General features: G+C 34.8%; 1 protein-coding gene and 1 long non-coding RNA gene across 8 annotated transcripts in view; one reads left to right on the forward strand and one right to left on the reverse strand.

The window, feature by feature from the left end:
• Positions 1 to 3,436: 3,436 nt before the first annotated feature.
• On the reverse strand, positions 3,437 to 6,497 carry LOC111467966. Its single transcript, XR_002714664.1, has 3 exons — positions 6,486 to 6,497; positions 4,237 to 4,238; positions 3,437 to 3,530 (listed from the first exon to the last, which is right to left on the reverse strand). It is a non-coding gene; the product is annotated as an uncharacterized LOC111467966 (long non-coding RNA).
• The window catches only part of LOC111467848 (L10-interacting MYB domain-containing protein-like), a 32,222-nt gene continuing 20,066 nt past the window's right edge, over positions 5,108 to 17,263 (forward strand). Inside the window, exons 1-12 of one of the 7 annotated variants that reach the window (XM_023112907.1) lie at positions 5,108 to 5,169; positions 5,201 to 5,236; positions 5,997 to 6,338; positions 6,413 to 6,563; positions 7,247 to 7,587; positions 7,662 to 7,812; positions 8,585 to 8,916; positions 8,986 to 9,124; positions 11,579 to 11,904; positions 11,979 to 12,129; positions 12,884 to 13,227; positions 14,008 to 14,523. In XM_023112907.1, coding sequence (XP_022968675.1) covers positions 6,006 to 6,338; positions 6,413 to 6,563; positions 7,247 to 7,587; positions 7,662 to 7,812; positions 8,585 to 8,916; positions 8,986 to 9,124; positions 11,579 to 11,904; positions 11,979 to 12,129; positions 12,884 to 13,227; positions 14,008 to 14,514 — 2,775 coding nt within the window. In that variant the 5' untranslated portion in view covers positions 5,108 to 5,169; positions 5,201 to 5,236; positions 5,997 to 6,005 and the 3' untranslated portion in view covers positions 14,515 to 14,523. Of the gene's footprint in view, positions 5,170 to 5,200; positions 5,237 to 5,267; positions 5,384 to 5,996; positions 6,339 to 6,412; positions 6,564 to 6,825; positions 6,943 to 7,246; positions 7,588 to 7,661; positions 7,813 to 8,584; positions 8,917 to 8,985; positions 9,125 to 11,578; positions 11,905 to 11,978; positions 12,130 to 12,883; positions 13,228 to 14,007; positions 14,717 to 17,263 lie in introns of those variants that run through there. The other 6 variants (XM_023112906.1, XM_023112910.1, XM_023112909.1 and 3 more) reach the window with 6 other exon arrangements.

A 17,263-nucleotide genomic window follows, 5' to 3' on the forward strand; every position in this document is an offset into this window, starting at 1 on the left:
TTAGTTGGGATTTTTGTGGATGAAATTGCTTCCACCTCCTCCTTCTTCCGTGTAACTAAATTCAAATTACTACTTTTTCTATTATTAACTTCAACGCCCCCCTTAAACTGAATTCTGCAGAAATCAGTTTAGGACTTCATCTTCTCGATATACATCTTGGATTCTGCACATCCCCATCTTTCTTCTAAGCTTCTCGAACAATGGTTGTTTCAAGGGTTTTGTGAATAGGTCTGCGATTTGTTCATCACTTCGTCAAAAGTTGAGTTCAATAATGTCTTCTTTACACAAATTACGCAAGAAATGAAATCGAACATCGATGTGCTTACTCCTTCCATGCAACATCGGATTTTTAGACAACTTAATAGTTGACATATTATCACAATATATAACCGTCGTACCTGGTTGCTTCTGATTAAGAATTTCAAGCATTTTTCTTAACCAAATTGCTTGGCACGAGCATGCTGCTGCTGCCACAAATTCTGCTTCTGTATTTGAGAGTGTTACAATAGGTTGCTTCTTTGAAGACTAGCAAATAGCTCCTGAACTCATCATGAAAATACTTCCTTAAGTACTTTTACGATCATCTATATCACATGCATAGTCGCTATCTGTATAGCCAACCATCTTCAGATCATCTCCTTTCTTGTAGAATACCCCAAATCAAAAGTTCCTCTCACATAACGAAGTATTCTTCTTGCTGCATTGAGATGTTTTTCCGTTGGATGCTCCATGTAACGACTTATCATACTAACCGCATACATGATGTCTGGTCTTGTTGAAGTTAGGTACATCAAACTTCCCACAATTTATTTGATGTACCTATTATCAACCTCTCGCCCTTCAATATCCTTGTGCAACTTCAAATCCAATTCTAATGGAGTTCCAAATCTGCGCTCATCCAATTTAAATCTTTCAAGTAATTCTTGAGCATATTTCTTGTGACAGATAAAGTTACCTGCGGGAGTTTGAGTAACTTCTACTCCAAGAAAATATCTCATCAAACCAAAATCTGTCATTTCAAATTCCTTCATCATGCTCTTCTTAAAAAATTCAAACATTTCTTCATTATTGCCGGTAAATATTAAATCATCAACATATAAGCAAATAATGATAATGTTATCTCCCTTTTCAGTTTTTACATACAACGTATGTTCATACGGGCATTTAGTGAATCCCATCTTTTCAAAATGAGAATCAATGCGACTGTACCATGCCCTCGGAGCTTACTTCAAACCGTACAAAGCTTTCTTCAACCTGTATACTTTTTCCTCTTTATCTTTTTGAACAAAACCTTCTGGTTGCTCCACATATACCTCTTCTTGAAGCTCTCCATGTAAGAATGCCGATTTCACATCAAGTTGATAAATAGGCAAAGATTTTCGTGCTGCAATAGAAATTATGAGCCTGATAGTATCTTGACGTGCTACTGGTGCAAATACCTCCTTATAATCAATTCCATACTTCTGCTTGTATCTTTTTGCAACGAGTCATGCCTTGTACTTATCCACCTCACCGTTTTCATTCAACTTGGTTTTGAAAACCCATTTTACTCTAATTGTTTTTTGCCCTCTAGGAAGATCAGTGAGCTCCCAAGTCTTGTTCTTCTTTGTGGATTTGATTTCACTGTCCATAGCTTCCTTCCATTTCTTCTACTTTACCTCTTCTTCATAGACAATTGGATCACTATCCACAAAGAATGTAAAATAACCACTATCACTTGATTCATAGTCCATCTCATAATCAATCATTCAATTTGGTCTCTTTCTTGTTCTTGGATTTCTTTGATTATGATCATGATCTTCTTCTAGTGGTTCTTCTTGTTGAGCTTGTGATAAGCTCTCTCCATGCTCATAATGAGGCTGAATAGGGGCTTCAGTTTGTTCTTCTTCAAGATCGACAGGAATTTGCTGATTCACAGTGATCTTTTTTTTCCATGTCCAAGTCTTCTTTTCGTCAAAGACTACATCACGACTTACCACCACCTTCTTTGTCAAAGAATCATAAAGCTTGTACGCCTTAGAGGTCTCGCTTACTCCAAGGAACACACACTTCAAACTCTTGTCCTCAAGTTTCTTCCTTTTCTCATCAGGAACATGTGCATATGCTATGCACCCAAAGATTCTAAAGTGGTCTACTGCAGGTTTTCTTCCGCTTCATGCTTCTTGTGGAGTCATATCTCTAACAGAAAAAGTAGAGCTCCGATTGAGAATGTGAATGGACCACACGACAGCTTCTGGCAAGAATTTCTTCGGGACTTCTCCTTTATTTAGTAAACTTCGAACCATGTTGAAAATGGTTCTGTTTTTTCTTTCAGCCACACGATTTTGTTGTGGTGTATGTGCTATTGTTAACTGCCTCCTTATGCCTTCTCTTCACAAAATTTAATAAACTCGTTCGAGCAGAACTCTCCACCTCTGTCAGTTATTAAAGCCTTGACTCTTCTTCCAGTTTCCATCTTCATAGTAGCACAAAATTTTTTGAAGCAATCAAAGGCTTTTGATTTGGCGTGCAAGAAATAAGTCCATGTTTTTCGACTAAAATCATCGATGAGGGTCATGAAATATTTGTTGCTACCATTTGATGCTGGAGAGATGGGACCTCATCGATGAAGGTCATGAAATATTTGTTGCTACCATTTGATGCTGGAGAGATGGGACCACATATGTCTCAATGAATCAACTCCAAAATTGCTTGAGCTTTTCTTGATTTCCGGATGGAAAAGAATTTCTTTCATGTTTGCTACTACACAGCGCTCACAAATTTCTATTGGAGGAGTAATATCTGGCAACCCAGTTACCATCTTCTTTTGAAGACAACGTCTTTAATACTCTGAAGTGTAGATGACCATACCTAAAATGTCAAAGCCAGGTGGTATCTTCTTTCTTCACCATCAAACTTTTGACGACGATATTTAACGTCAACGAATATAGACGGTTGGTGGTCATCTTCATCTTAGCAATCGATCCTCTTTTGGAGTCATAAATCTCACATTCATCATTTTGGAATGTGATCACATACCCTTTTTCTTGTAACTGACCGATAATAAGTAAGTTGGCCTTCGGATCAGGAATGTAGAATACATTAGAAATAGACTCTACAAAGCTATTTCTAGTCTTGATATCAATAGTTTCTTTCTCCATCATTTGGATAGTTGAATTGTTGCCAAGAGAAACCGTAGTATGAAAATTTTCATCAAGAGTTGAAAAAATTTCTTACAACTTGTCGTATGGTTGCTGCATCCAGAGTCTACGATCCATACACCTTGATCTGCAACCTTCATAGCATGGAATGACATTAACAATGTTTCTTCTTCTCTTCTCTCCACAAAATTGGATTGATCTCTTTTCTCCTTTTGGAGTCTGGTATAGCATTCATCTTTGTAATGTCCAAGACGTCCACATCTATAGCATTCCACCGTAGACTTGTCAAAGTGTCTCTTGCCTTTGTTGTCATAATCGTTTCTGACTAGATCTACTAACCTGCCAACATCTCCACTTCTTTCTCGACTGCCTCTCCCACGACCTCTGCCTCTTCTTTGCCCTCTACCTCTAGGGCTTGAAGTTTCATCTCGTGTGGATATCTTTAAGGCTGTCATCTCCTCTATTGCACTTGTACGATTAAGTCTCTGTTCATGTACTAACAGGGAGCTTTGGAGTTCATCTATTTGCATCTCTTCGACATTGTTTGCTTCTTCGATAGAACATACAATGTAATCGAACTTTGGAGTTAGTGATTGCAAAATCTTTTCTTCGACCGTAACATCCGTGATTGAATCACCATACATCCTCATTTTATTTACAAGACTCATAACCTTGTCAATATAATCATTCACCGTTTCTCCCTTTTGCATTTGGAGAATTTCAAAGTCTCTTCTAACTGCTTGAAGTTGAGCACGCTTTACTCTTGTTGAGCCTTGATACTTCCTCCTCATAGAATCCCACATTTCTTTGAATTTCTTCTAAGCATTGTTTCCAAGATAGTCCTATCAATGGACTAAAATAAATAGTTCTTGACCTTCAGGTTCTTCAACTTCGATGCTGCCAACAGTTTCTGTTGACCAGCTGAGAGTACCTCGCCTTCATTTGGCTCTTCATAACCCGTCTCTACCATATCAAAAAACTCATTTGATCTGAGAAAATTTTCCATCAACATCGCCCAATGATCATAGTGACCATCGAACCTCGGGATGGCGGGCTGAACGTAGCTCTCAACTTGTTTTTCTGCTGCCATTCTTACTGCTGCAAGATCGCTCTGATACCCGTTGTTGGTGACAACAAAAATTGAAGTGAGATTGAGAGAAGGAGTGATTTGAATGATTGAAAGGGAGGTCATTTTATAGGACATGATTTCATTGATTCCCCGGACTTCGTTCGGATTTTTGTGGATGAAATTGCTTACTCCTCCGTAGTAACTAAATTCAAATTACTACTTTTTCTATTATTAGCTTCAACAATTTATTGGGAGTAAGTTCTGCTAATTAAGGGAATAATCATGGATTTAGAAATACATCTTCATTGGTATGAGGCTTTTTGGGAAGTCAAAGCAAAGTGATCCGAGGTTATGCTCAAAGTGGACAATATCATACAATCGTGGAGAGTCGTGATTTCTAATATGGTATTAGCGTTAGGCCTTAAACTTAGTTAGTCATGACAATAGAATCCTTAAATATCGAACAAAGAATTGTGAATTGGAAAGGTGTAGTCAAAAAATGACTAAAGTACCATAAAAAATAGGTCCAGGAGCGAGAACTTCTCATTTCTTCTTCGAGAAAGCTTACTTCTTGAGAGTCAAAGAAGAATCATCTTAAAGATGGAGGAGGTGTCTCCGAGTAGGGGCTGGCTATTGGACGGGACCCGGGTTATCAAGGCTCAAAATGACAAGGGCTTCTCATTGAGCAAGCTCAATGCTTTAAGAGAACGAGAGCCGCGGTCCTACTTTCACTCTCTTCTTTCTAAAGAAGCCTGCTCTTGATCTGTGCGGGATCTCTCGCTGCATTCTCCATTGACTCGAGACCATTTTTTAAATCATTTGGAAAACACAGCATAAAAAAAAAAAAAATAATAAATAAATAAATTGTCTCATTCGTTTTCTTCGAACTTGTGAACTTTTTTGTAAGATCGATATCTTCATCGGTCACTCAGATTCTGGAGGCTCCACCATCGCTTCCGAATCCGTCGAATAGTCGTAGACTAAGACTCTTCTCCAAGCTTGCAACAGTGTTCTCGCCCTCTCGGAGGTTTTCACTCAGACGCTTTTGTCAATTGCCATGTTTATAGCAAAAATAATAAGATGTTGCCGGCTTTTTTAGCATTTAACGACGAAATTGTTGGAACAACAGTTTTCAAATTTCATTGCATCGTTCTCTGTTTACGATGTTAAGTAGGTTTGATGTTTCTGAACTTTGTTTTTCACTTTTGTGTTTCTTACTTGTAATTGAACGGGAAAAGAAATTAGGATTCAGCTGTTCTTTTTGTAGTTTTTTCTTTATTTTCTTTCACCTTGCGGTTCTGTTCGTGGTTGTGATTTTGTTTGAGCTTTGCGCAATAATAATTTTATCATTATTAGCGCTTGAGTACTATCTTAACGAACACTGTCCTTTGAAATTTTCATCTACACAAAGCAGAATATCAAGTATTCAAGTATTCTGCAATGTTTACTCTCTTTTTTATCGTCTTCTTTTTGGCAATTTGTCGTCGGATGGTTTTCGGTTCGTAACTGATTTTTCTGTTAAAAAGTAGCCTGCATTGTTTGTGAATCCATTATAATATGGCTATTGTTTTGGTGCGTTCTAAATATTTGTTCTTGAAGATTGCGTAGGATCCTACCTTATATAACTAATGCCTAAACTATACTGACCATCATCCTAATGGTTGTTACAACTTCATTCAAGTTAAGAATAATGCCCTGGCAAGTTAATTGGTCCACAATCACTTCTGAACTTATTGATGTTGCACGGAAAAGCTAGCATTCTGATATTTATTATTATTTTCTAACAGGTCGAAAATATGAATGACCAAACCAGTATCAGCAGTGATCGTTTGAGGACAAATTGGACACCGGCAATGGAGCAATATTTTATTGATCTTATGTTAGATCAAGTGCATAAAGGCAACAGGATGGGTCATACATTCAATAAACAAGCTTGGAATGACATGCTGATGATGTTCAATGCTAAATTTGGGTCTCCATATGACATTAATATCTTAAAATGTCGTTACACTAATTTATGGAAACAATTTAATGACATAAGGAATCTCCTTGATAATGAAGGGTTTTCTTGGGATAATACTAGACATATAATCATCGCAGAGAATAATATTTGGGACAGCTTCATCAGGGTGAGTAATGTTTGGACTGACATTTTCTAATCTTCATTATAAATATGAAATTAAATGATACTATTTATTTGCAGGTCCATCCAGATATTCAGTCATACAGGAACAGGTCTCTGATAAATTTCAATGATTTGTGTTTGATATATGCACATACTACTGCTGATGGGAGATATAGTATGTCGAGCCATGACTTAGAATTTGATGATGACATGATGGGATTGTGTATAGGTGTGTTTCTGTGTACTTTAAGAAACCTACAAAATTTGTACAATTTTTGTTGGAATTTGAAGTCTAGCTTTTCAGATTTAAATTATATGGAGCCTGCCTCTGTCATCATATATTTATGCTTGTGGGGTAGCCGAGTCTGAGGAGGATGCATAACCAAAGAAATGTAGAAAAAGTTTTAGTAATATTTTTATTATTCAGGTGTCAATGTGGAGATAAGGGAGCTCTGCATATCTGGAAAATAGACAAAAACTTAGAAGGTCTACGAAAAAGATTTTATTCCGATAACACATCAACGTGTGGAAATGAGAAACACGTTTCCTGCCTTGGCCTATTTTCAGAGTCAAGCATCAGTACCTTCTGTTCTGCCCGTTTATTCTGGGTAATAATATATCAGTTTTTGTGAATGTGATCTAATCTAGCAATTTCTAGGAGAAAACGAGATTGGGATGTTTTAACTGATGAATCACGGGAAGTTTTCCCACCCCTTTTTATAGATGTTAAAATTATTCACCTCTGGCTGTGGTGTGCTAAGTTGCTAAGAAGCAACAGGATCCTCTTTTGTCATATTTATTTCTTCTTGTTATCAAGGAAGTATTTTCATCCTTAATCCTTCAATGTTTGCTTGTTTATTTAAAGAACTATCATATTTTGATGAATTGAAGTTAATATCATTACTGCTGTAGATGCTGGCATGAATGGCCTTGCCCCTGTGAATAAAGAGAATTCAAGAACAGACTGGACTCTTGATATGGATCAGTACCTTGTGAAACTTATGATCGACCAAGTAAGAAAAGGCTGCAGGATAAATGGTACTTTCAAGAAGCAGTCATGGAGAGATATGATCACTATCTTTAATGCTGAATTTGGCTATCAGTATAAGAAGAGTTTCTTGAAACATCGTTATAGGAAATTGAAAGCATACTATATTGATTTAAGGATTCTACTCGAGGCCAGAGGCTTCTCATGGGATGAGAAACAACAAATGGTGGTAGCCGATGCTGGCGTGTGGGATGATTATATCAAGGTGCATGGTTGTTTTTTAACTTTGTATAAATAAATTAACTATATCATATGTTATATCTACTACTGCCAATGTAGGCAAATCCAGATGCCTGTGCATATAGAAAAAGGACCTTGCTAAATTTTCTAGATTTGTGTTTGATCTATGATGATACGATGAGCAATGGGAAATGTGATCATATGCAGCAATTGAAGCATTTTGAATGTGGCTTCTTACCTCAAGATACTGGTAAGGCTTACATAATGCTCGGTTGAAACTCATTTATTCATTAAAATTAGTACTTTCAACCATGTAATTCTTGTTTTAATTATACGAGAGTTGGCAAGAAAAAAATGAACTGGCTGTGAACTCCTAAGAAGCACAGACACTTTAGTTTGACCAACGTGTTTGTCTCCATGTTAGACACTTCTACACATATTGAAACATGTTAGCATAATATAGATGTGTTAGACTCTAGTTTTGTAAAGTCAATATGGACTCAACAGTGCTTAGACGTGTATTGAACATTTATTAAGGATACTAAATAGACACATAATAATATAGGACAAAAACAATAAATTTTGAGAGTTCAATATATCAAACTAATTTTTAAGCATATAAATATTTTGTTCTTGTATATATATTTTTTAGTTTATATTTTGATAATTGCTTTTTATTAAAAAAATGAGTTATTTCCATGTTTGTATCCTAGATTTTTTTTTTTTTTTTAAATGTCATGTTACCATGTCTGTGTTGTGTTCTTTTCATGTCTCATATCTGTATTCGTGCTTCTTAGATGCTTTCAATGGTCTGATATATTTATGATAGCTGATATCTCCCGTAAATGCAAGAAACAATATATATCTATTATGCCTGTTGCTAGAATGATTTTGGTGCTCATTCAATAATGCAATATTATTGAAAGTAAGACCTTGACTTCTGGTCTTATGGCATCTTTAAATCAGTTATCATCATGATTAGTTATCTTCTCTTAAATTTGTGAATGTCTTTCTTGTTGAAGGAGAAAACGTCCATTCCCATGCTGACAATGATTCTTCAAGCATGCACTGGTCTCTTGAAATGGATGGTTATTTCATTGATCTTATGCTGGAGGTTGTGGGTAAAGTGAAGAATATTGATTACAATGATGATTTTATGTGGACTAACATAATTGGCTCGTTCAAGGAAAGATTTGGACTGGTATTTAACCAAGATTCCTTTCGGAGGCATTTCAAAAGTTTGGAGAAGCAATACTTTGATTTAAAAAATATTCTCAAGCAGAGAGGATTTTGGTGGGATGAAAGACGACATTCAGTAATTGCATACGATGATACTTGGGCTGCATATATTAAGGTGAGCTTTTCCCTTTCTGCCTCTAGTTCTTCAATTCCAATTGCTACTGTCTAACCCTTACAAACGTAGGAACACCCACATGCAAAATCATACAGAACTGGTCCAATACCTAGCTATAATGATCTGTGCTTGATTTATGGAAATTCAGTTCCTGATGGAGGGCAGGGGCCAAAACAATTTGATCAAGGAATCGCTAGTGGTGGCAAAGGTGAGTTTTTTTCTTTCGTTTTTGGTAAATTATCACCAACTCTAAGAACTCAAAACTGTTTTGTGGGTTTAAATACTAAAATCAATTTTGATTAATCCTCTCATGTGTAGGCTTGTTTATTTATTTTGATTCGAGTTATAGTCTGTGCATGGGTTGGAAGTGTAAACTCCTTTATTTATTTTTATTTTTGATTGAGTACTAATCTGTGCCTGGGAGGAAATGTAAATTCTTTATTTTTTTTATGAAATTGTTGCAAAGATAAGGAAAAAAAAAAAAAAAAGAAAAGAAAAATTTATTGTCGTCATAATTTACCAGATTATTGACCTCTATGAGTTTACAAAAAGAAGAAAAGAACCATACCACAGTTCATTATGTTAGGGGAATAGTTGGAACAGGAACCTAAGAGAGCACCAATTAGAATAACGAAGTTTTGCTAATTTTATAGCATTTTTTGAAGCTTTTCCTTTGTTAAACAAGTTCAAACGTACATTTAATACAATCTCCTAAATGCATTCATCCATAAAATATTAGTTTGCTTTTAATTAATGTGGAGTGTCCACATGGTAAATCTCATTATTCTCCATGGTGAATGTTGTCAGCCCCTAACTACACTTAAATATGAGAAGCATATCCTACCAACAACTCATACTGTAGAGGCACCAAAATGGCAAACAATCTAGTGGTTCCTCTCATTGCATAATATGCATCTACTGAGATTAATCAGCCTACAGTCGTACCTCCTAATCCTTCCTTGAGTTGTATTTATCCCTAGCTTGCATATCAGGTGCAAATTTTGTTGATCTCTGCAGGCCACTTTCTGTTTCTCCAGCGACAAAGAACTTTTCTTGCTCATTCTCATGGGCACTCCTGTTAAATGCCAGATGAATTAGAAGTTCAAACTTTTATATCCTCTTTTCAATTCGCACACAGTCACGTATGATTCCACGTAAATCCCTGGCATCCTCCTTTCCCATTAGGTTCTTTCCGTCTTATTCTAGATTCTAGTGCTATGTTTTCCCATAAGTTTTAAGTGGTTAGGATATGGTTAATTTATTTTTATTATATTACAAGATAGTTTCAAATTTTCAACTTGGTGTCTAATAGGTCCGTGAAGATGGAAGCTCCCTAAAATTTTAATTTCAATAGTTACTGGGTCCTAAACTTTAAAGAATTGTTCAATTAGTTCTTAAACTTTCAATTTTTTGTCAATAGATCTATGAAGTAATTGAATTTAAACATTTAATTATATGTCTAAAAAATCTATGTATTTAAAAAATTCCAGTAGGTCAAGGATGTAATTGGCTCAAAATTGAAAATTGAAAGGCCTATTAACACAAAATTGAAAGTTTAAGGATCTATTAAATCCTTTTTAAAATTTGGAGACATATTAGGCACGGGATTGAGAATTCAAAGACCTAGTATATACTATTTAAAGTTTAGAGATCAAATAGTCTCAAAACCCAAGTTTAGGGAGTCTAAAATGTAATTTAACTTTTATTTTTCTATGTCAATTGTTTTTTTCATTTTCTTGGGACAATAATATCCATTTTATTCAATCAGATTTAAGGAGTCAAAGAAAATTCCAATTGGAATTTATAAGAGAAGAAATGTAATTATCTGAAAGAAAAATCCTTCGGAAATAGAACTCAAAATAGAAAGTACACAATAAATATTCTCTCTGAAAATGACCTTGGAAGCATTTTGCCAAATGACTTGGGTTCTTTTCAAATTGCGACCTCAAAGAAAAGATTATAAACAATCTTTGGTTGAGGGAGGCAGAATAATCCCATTCTGCAATAAAGAAACTATTGGAATGTTGTGAAGTCACGTTCCTTTCTTTGGTTACAATTGGTGCCTCTTGCTCTAAATTTTGCCTTGTTTTGTTTGTTTTTTTGTTAGTCTCTGTTCTGTGTATCGTTTTTTGTCATCTTTATTTTGTACTTTCATTTGTCAAGCGGGCTTTCTTATTAAAAAGAATGCATATGTTCTTTCTTGGAAGATTAATGCCCCCCGAAATTGACCTTGAGACCTGATGCTTTCCCTAGAATTCTCACTAATTCAAAAATATTGCATGCATGAACTTTATCGTTTGTAGTGAGGACCATGTTATCCCCAAATTGGGGGGATGAATTACCATATATGCTCATAAATGCTCTTGGAAAGGATTTATTCAAAATGGTATCTATGTAGGCATGTAATCCCTCCACCGCACTCACACATGTCACACACACAAGAAAAGAAAAAAGAATCTTAAGCAATAAACTGAAATTGATGATAATGCAGCATTTGTAATATGAGGTTGTTAGCAGTTAAATCTATGAGAGATATCAGTCCTCTTTGGATCTCCTCCAATTGTCTACTGAGGTCTTAAGTTATTTGTTAAAATATTGAATTGGATCTTGTTTACTTTGAGGACTTCCCTTTACATATCATTTATTTTCAATTTTTTTAAAGGTGTCAGAACTAGCAATAGCTATCACTGGAGATCTGATTGGATGCCACAAACAGACAGATGGTTTATTGACCTAATGTTACATCAAGTTCGCATCGGAAATATGGTTGATCAAAATTTCAACAAACAAGCTTGGGATCATATGGTTTCCAAGTTCAGTGCAGAGTTTGGGCCTCAACACGATGAAGATGTATTAAAAAGTAGATTTTTTAATCTTAGGAAAAGATTTCATGATATGAAATTCCTACTTGATCAGGATGGTTTTGTCTGGGATGAGTTACAACAGATGATAATTGCTGAAGATGACCTCTGGGACACATACATTGAGGTAATTATATCATTAAAAATTTTAAGTTCATTAAAGTTTTCTTATTGAAGTAGGCTTATACCTAGACTTGGCAGGAATATCCAGATGCAAGATCGTACCAGAACAGGGCTCTTCCAAATTTCAATGATTTGTTCTTGATATTTGGAAACAGCTATACTTCAAATCACCAACATTGTTTATTTGACTCTGTGGATGCCAATGACAGTTATCCGGAAATAAATATTGGTCTCTCTCTTTCTAGCATATTTTCCGTACAGAAAACACTAGAATAGTTTCTATTTTCCAGTACTTCTCTTCAGGATACGTGTAGTTATAAACTTGAGTCACTTGTGAATTCATGTTGCATACTTCACATTTTAGTTTATGCAAGCCGAATTGCAGGTCGTCTAAAAAGTGTATGTATTGCACTTGTTGGAGATTCAAATAGACCGATACTATGCTATAAGTTTGTTTATTAAAGTGCTGCAACCATCACATCAAGTGATTGGTTTCACCCTTGTTGAGGCAAAAGGAGCTCAGTTAATTTTTTTCTGTAAGGAAACCAATCTGTTAGGAACCACGAACCTCACAATGGTATGATATTATCCATTTGAGTATAAGCTTTCATGGCTTTACTTTTGGTTTCCCCAAAAGGCCTCATACCAATGGAGATGTATTCCTTAATCGTTCTCTAAATTAGCCAAAGTGGGACTCCTTCCCAACAATCCTCAACAGTATTGGCTCAATATTGCTTTACTTTGTCGTTTTGTATATTCTTTGCCTTACTTTGTCGTTCTGTATATTCTTTTCTCTGGTCACTCAGTATAACTGGGTGATGTTTGGTAATCTAGTTTATGTCTACTTGATTTCATATTTAGAGAACAAGATCAAAGTGAATGAATTATTAGAATAGCTTAACTTTGATTATTTTGGGTCTCAAGTCTGCCATTTTGAAAAACAATCTCTAATAACTTGTCCTTATTGTCTTGTTTTGCTCCAGTAGATGAAGAGGAGGAGCAATTCTTTTCTGATAATAGTGATCAAGCAATAACTGAATGGACGAACCAGATGGATGATTATTATGTTGACCTCATGCTAGAGCAAGTCCGTAGAGGGAACAAGATCGGATCTACATTCACAGATCATGCTTGGGCCTGGATGGTTGCCTCATTTAACAAGACATTTGAACTTACGAGTGATAGAGATCTCCTTGAAAGTCGATTCTTTAGCATAAAGAAGGAATACAAAGATGCTCAACATATGGTCGATCAGAAAAATATGGCACGTGGCGGAATTCGCCAATCTATGGTAGCCGATAACGAAGTATGTGAAGCTCGTATTAAGGTATGTGATAATAATACTATGAAGGGCACAATAGATATAAGCCAAAAGATCGTCCATGGGAGTTGGATAGTAAATATAGTGAGTGGGAAAGGAGGAAGTTGGTCAACAGTTTAGAACCTTAGAGAGGTTCTAAGTAGCTTTTGAATGCTTGGGGACTAAATTTATTCCTTTATTCTTTTACCTGTCGAAATAATTTTAGTTGTTTGTGTTAGGATCGCACAACAACACACACTCGATCTAGATGAATTCAAAGAAATAGGAGAGAGAAAATAGAAGAAGAAATATTGGTTAGAGGTTTATATTGATAACTATATTAATGTAAAGAATACAGAAAATGCAGAAAGTTCATTTTCAAAGCATTGCCTAGGAGTATATGGAGTATATATATAGATTTACTAGATATAACATCTACTGTATATAACTATCTAGTTCAGTTTACTATATATATAGTTTTATCAGATATAACATCTCTTATATATAACTATCTATCATATATAGCTCTTTAAATACATAGCAGCGAACAATTTATATGTCATTTATCATATATAGTTTTAGGATGGATAATAAGCTATAAATCCATAACCTAACAATTTGGTTTTTCTCGGTGTACTTGTTTATTTGCCTTGTCATATATGATTGAATATGGGTGATAGGCACACGAATGACACATTTATATGCGTTTTGTGTTTCCCGACTTCGAAAACACATTGTTATCCTTGGCGTAGCAGACTCCCATTTCTTAAAATGATGCCCAATTCACTTCTTTTTCTTTTTCTGCAGGAGCTTGCAAATGATAGTGTATGCAGAGGCAGAATCATCCATAGGTATGAAGATTTGTGCTTGATATATAATGATGAGTTTCGAGATGGAAGATTAGATAGCTCTCGTCTGAATGTAAAGGTTGAAGATGCTACTCGAAAAATTTGTAGAAGTGATTTGTTTACAGAATGTAAGCCTTATGGAAGGGAATGCAAAACATCTTATGAGAGAAAGGGGTTTGAATCTTCCACTCCATCAACTTCCGTTGGGAACAAAAGGGTCAAGAGAATCAAGGAAGAGATGCAAGAAATAGGCAGTAATAAGGGAAGTTTGGTGAAAAATCTGGTCCATGTCGTGGATTACTCAATAGAAAATGTTGTTTCTGCACTCCAGAGTGTGCCAGACATGGATGATGAGTTGTTTTTGGAAGCTTGTAAACTTTTAGAAGATGAGAGGAAGGCCAAGGTGTTCGTCGCCATGGATGTCACGACACGAAAGAGGTGGTTATCGAAAAAGCTTTGCAGATAGCATCTCCTGTGGCTTTTCAAGTAAGTCCCCATATTATAATCTTTGTCATTGTATTCTAGATTCCATAGAAATGTAGATTCAAGTCTTCTGAATGCAAGGTTTTGCCTATTTGCTTTAGAAGTCTTAGACCGGAAATATCTTTGTTTCAAATGCTGATTTTGGTCATAGAACTTTCAATACAGGCCAAAATTTGAAGACTAAATTTAGTCGTATGATTTAAAAGTTAGAAGTCATCCCAATGATTTGATAAAATTCTCTAATCAAATTGTAATTTAATTATTATTGTACTAAGAATTTAACGTTAAAAATAGACATTTTGAAGTATCAAAATATAACAATGGAAGAATCAAATGCAATTTAAATCATAATTTATTCTCGTGCAATGAGGTCTCATGCAATCATAATTAAATGCAATGAGGTCTCGTGCTCCCATCTTATTACCAAAAAGTTTGTGTTATAATAGTGTATTTATGATTGTTAGGACCTAAATTTGTGGCCATTGTCTATGCATATGTACATGAACCCATTAGGCATGTTCATTAACTTACTCCCTAAGTTTGACTATGGGCAAGCACACGTTCAGTCAACTCAACCAAATAGAAAAGAAAGGAAAACAAATCATTAACTTACTTCCTAAGTTTGACTACGGGCAAGCGCACGTTCAAACATCATTAACTTACCCTCTAAGTTTGACTACGGGCACGTTCAAACAGCTCAACCAAATAGAAAAGAAAGGAACACAAATCATTAACTTACCCCCTAAAGGCTTTACTGATTGAGTTAGGGTTTGACTTTGGCTATGATATCAAACCCTAACTCAAGAGGAAATTTTGATATTTAAGAATATCAAGATCGGTGCTCTGATACCAGGTTAAGAATGAGAAATAAATTTGAGATCGAAGATGTGTATTCTCATTGATATTCATAACATCTAAATATGATACAAGCTATTAACTAATAATTACAAACAAGGAAAAATATAAACTAATTAAATATTGAGAATAAAATAAAATATTTAAGATATAATATCTAAGATATATTCCATAACTAATATATTTTTCAAATATTATATCTCAACACTTACAAACTCCATTAAGTGTTACAATACATTTCAAATTTTGTGATTTTCAGGTGGGTAGACGGAGAATTTCAAGTTTTTGGGTAACTTCATAGTGTTCGTTGGGTCCTTGTGTAGATTCAAGATCTGGATGATTCACCTCATTTCATCTGCTTTATGTGATTTAGAAAATCATAAGGTTTTTATGAAACTGTATGCTATAGCTCGAGTATGAATCACTCCTATTTACGATAAGAGCAATTGACAATTAAATCCATCCGTAATAGTGCGAAAGTAAGAAGGCCCAATTCTGAATTCAAGAATAGTGGCGTTGAGTTTCTTGCCTCTTTACCTTAGGAATAGTCAGTTTTATTTCTCGATGGAGGGATATAACTTAGCGGTAGAGTATCACCTTGACGTGGCGGAAGTCATCAGTTTGAGCCTGATTATCCCTAAACCCAAAGGGATATAACAGAATGAAAATGGATATGAAGCTTGTGGGATTTTGATAGGAGGGGGAAGCAGCGAGACCGATAGTTTACAGGAGAGGGGGAGGGATTTTGACATGAGGGGGAAAGCTGCGAGACCGATAGTTTACGATCAGAGCCAAGTGCCTCTTGGGAATTTGAATAAACAACTTAAACAACTTTCTCGACTCTTTCCACGGATCAGAGCCAAACCACTACACTGCAGTTCAAGAGCAAACTCGATTCAATATTTGAGATTTAGAATTTGGGCTTAGAATTTGGGCCACTCACAACTATTTTCTCACAATACAATAATAATTCCCCCAGCAAATAAGACGAAGATTTAAAATAATTCCTCACAACTCTCTCAAATAATAACCTTCCAATAACAAATTTAAAATTTATTATAAATATAATAATATAATAATAATAAAAGGTATATGAGTAAACACCAAAATTTTAAAACATAATAATATAATAATATAATATAGTAATAATAAAAATCGACGTGAGTAACTTTTAAATTTTATAAAAATAATTTTATTTAGAAATATAATAATAAAAAAAACTCACCATTTTTACTCTTCCAACATTATAATTGTCATACTTTGATATATTTTGATTTGTCCATCATTTTGATTTTGCTGCCACATCATCATGTCGGGTATGTTATCTCAACTGTAATTTCTTCGTTTTAGCTCTGATTTGAGTAATTGAAAAGTCGTTGAAATCGTTATTTCCAATCTTATACAGTAGATTGTTCAAAATACTGAATTTAATAATTAAAAGTAGGTTTGTTATCATCAAAACATCAATCAATTAATTGATTGAGATTAATTAAAATGAGATCGAGGGCCAAAAAGCCAACAATCTCCCCTTTTTATGATGACAAACCATTTCAAGAAAAAATTCATAAAAATGAAAGTAAACCCGTCCATGTAATAATATCAATACATGCTAATATATCATCATAAATTTCATACTTGAAATTCACTCAAGAGCATATTCTCCCCCTACGTTAATGACTCAATAAATTTATGTGTTCTATTTTCAATGGAAAAATTATTTCTGAGAATTTCTTCTTGAATGAATATTTTGAGAATTTTTCAATTTAAAGCACTTAGGTCTAATATGACCTTCAGCACCACATTAATGACTATAGACACAAATCTAGATTTATCATTACTTAGATACAAATTTAAATGTGTTAGAATGAGACATGATA

Source organism: Cucurbita maxima, unplaced genomic scaffold (genome assembly GCF_002738345.1).
Source record: "Cucurbita maxima cultivar Rimu unplaced genomic scaffold, Cmax_1.0 Cma_Scf00035, whole genome shotgun sequence".
Classification (NCBI taxonomy): Eukaryota; Viridiplantae; Streptophyta; class Magnoliopsida; order Cucurbitales; family Cucurbitaceae; genus Cucurbita; species Cucurbita maxima.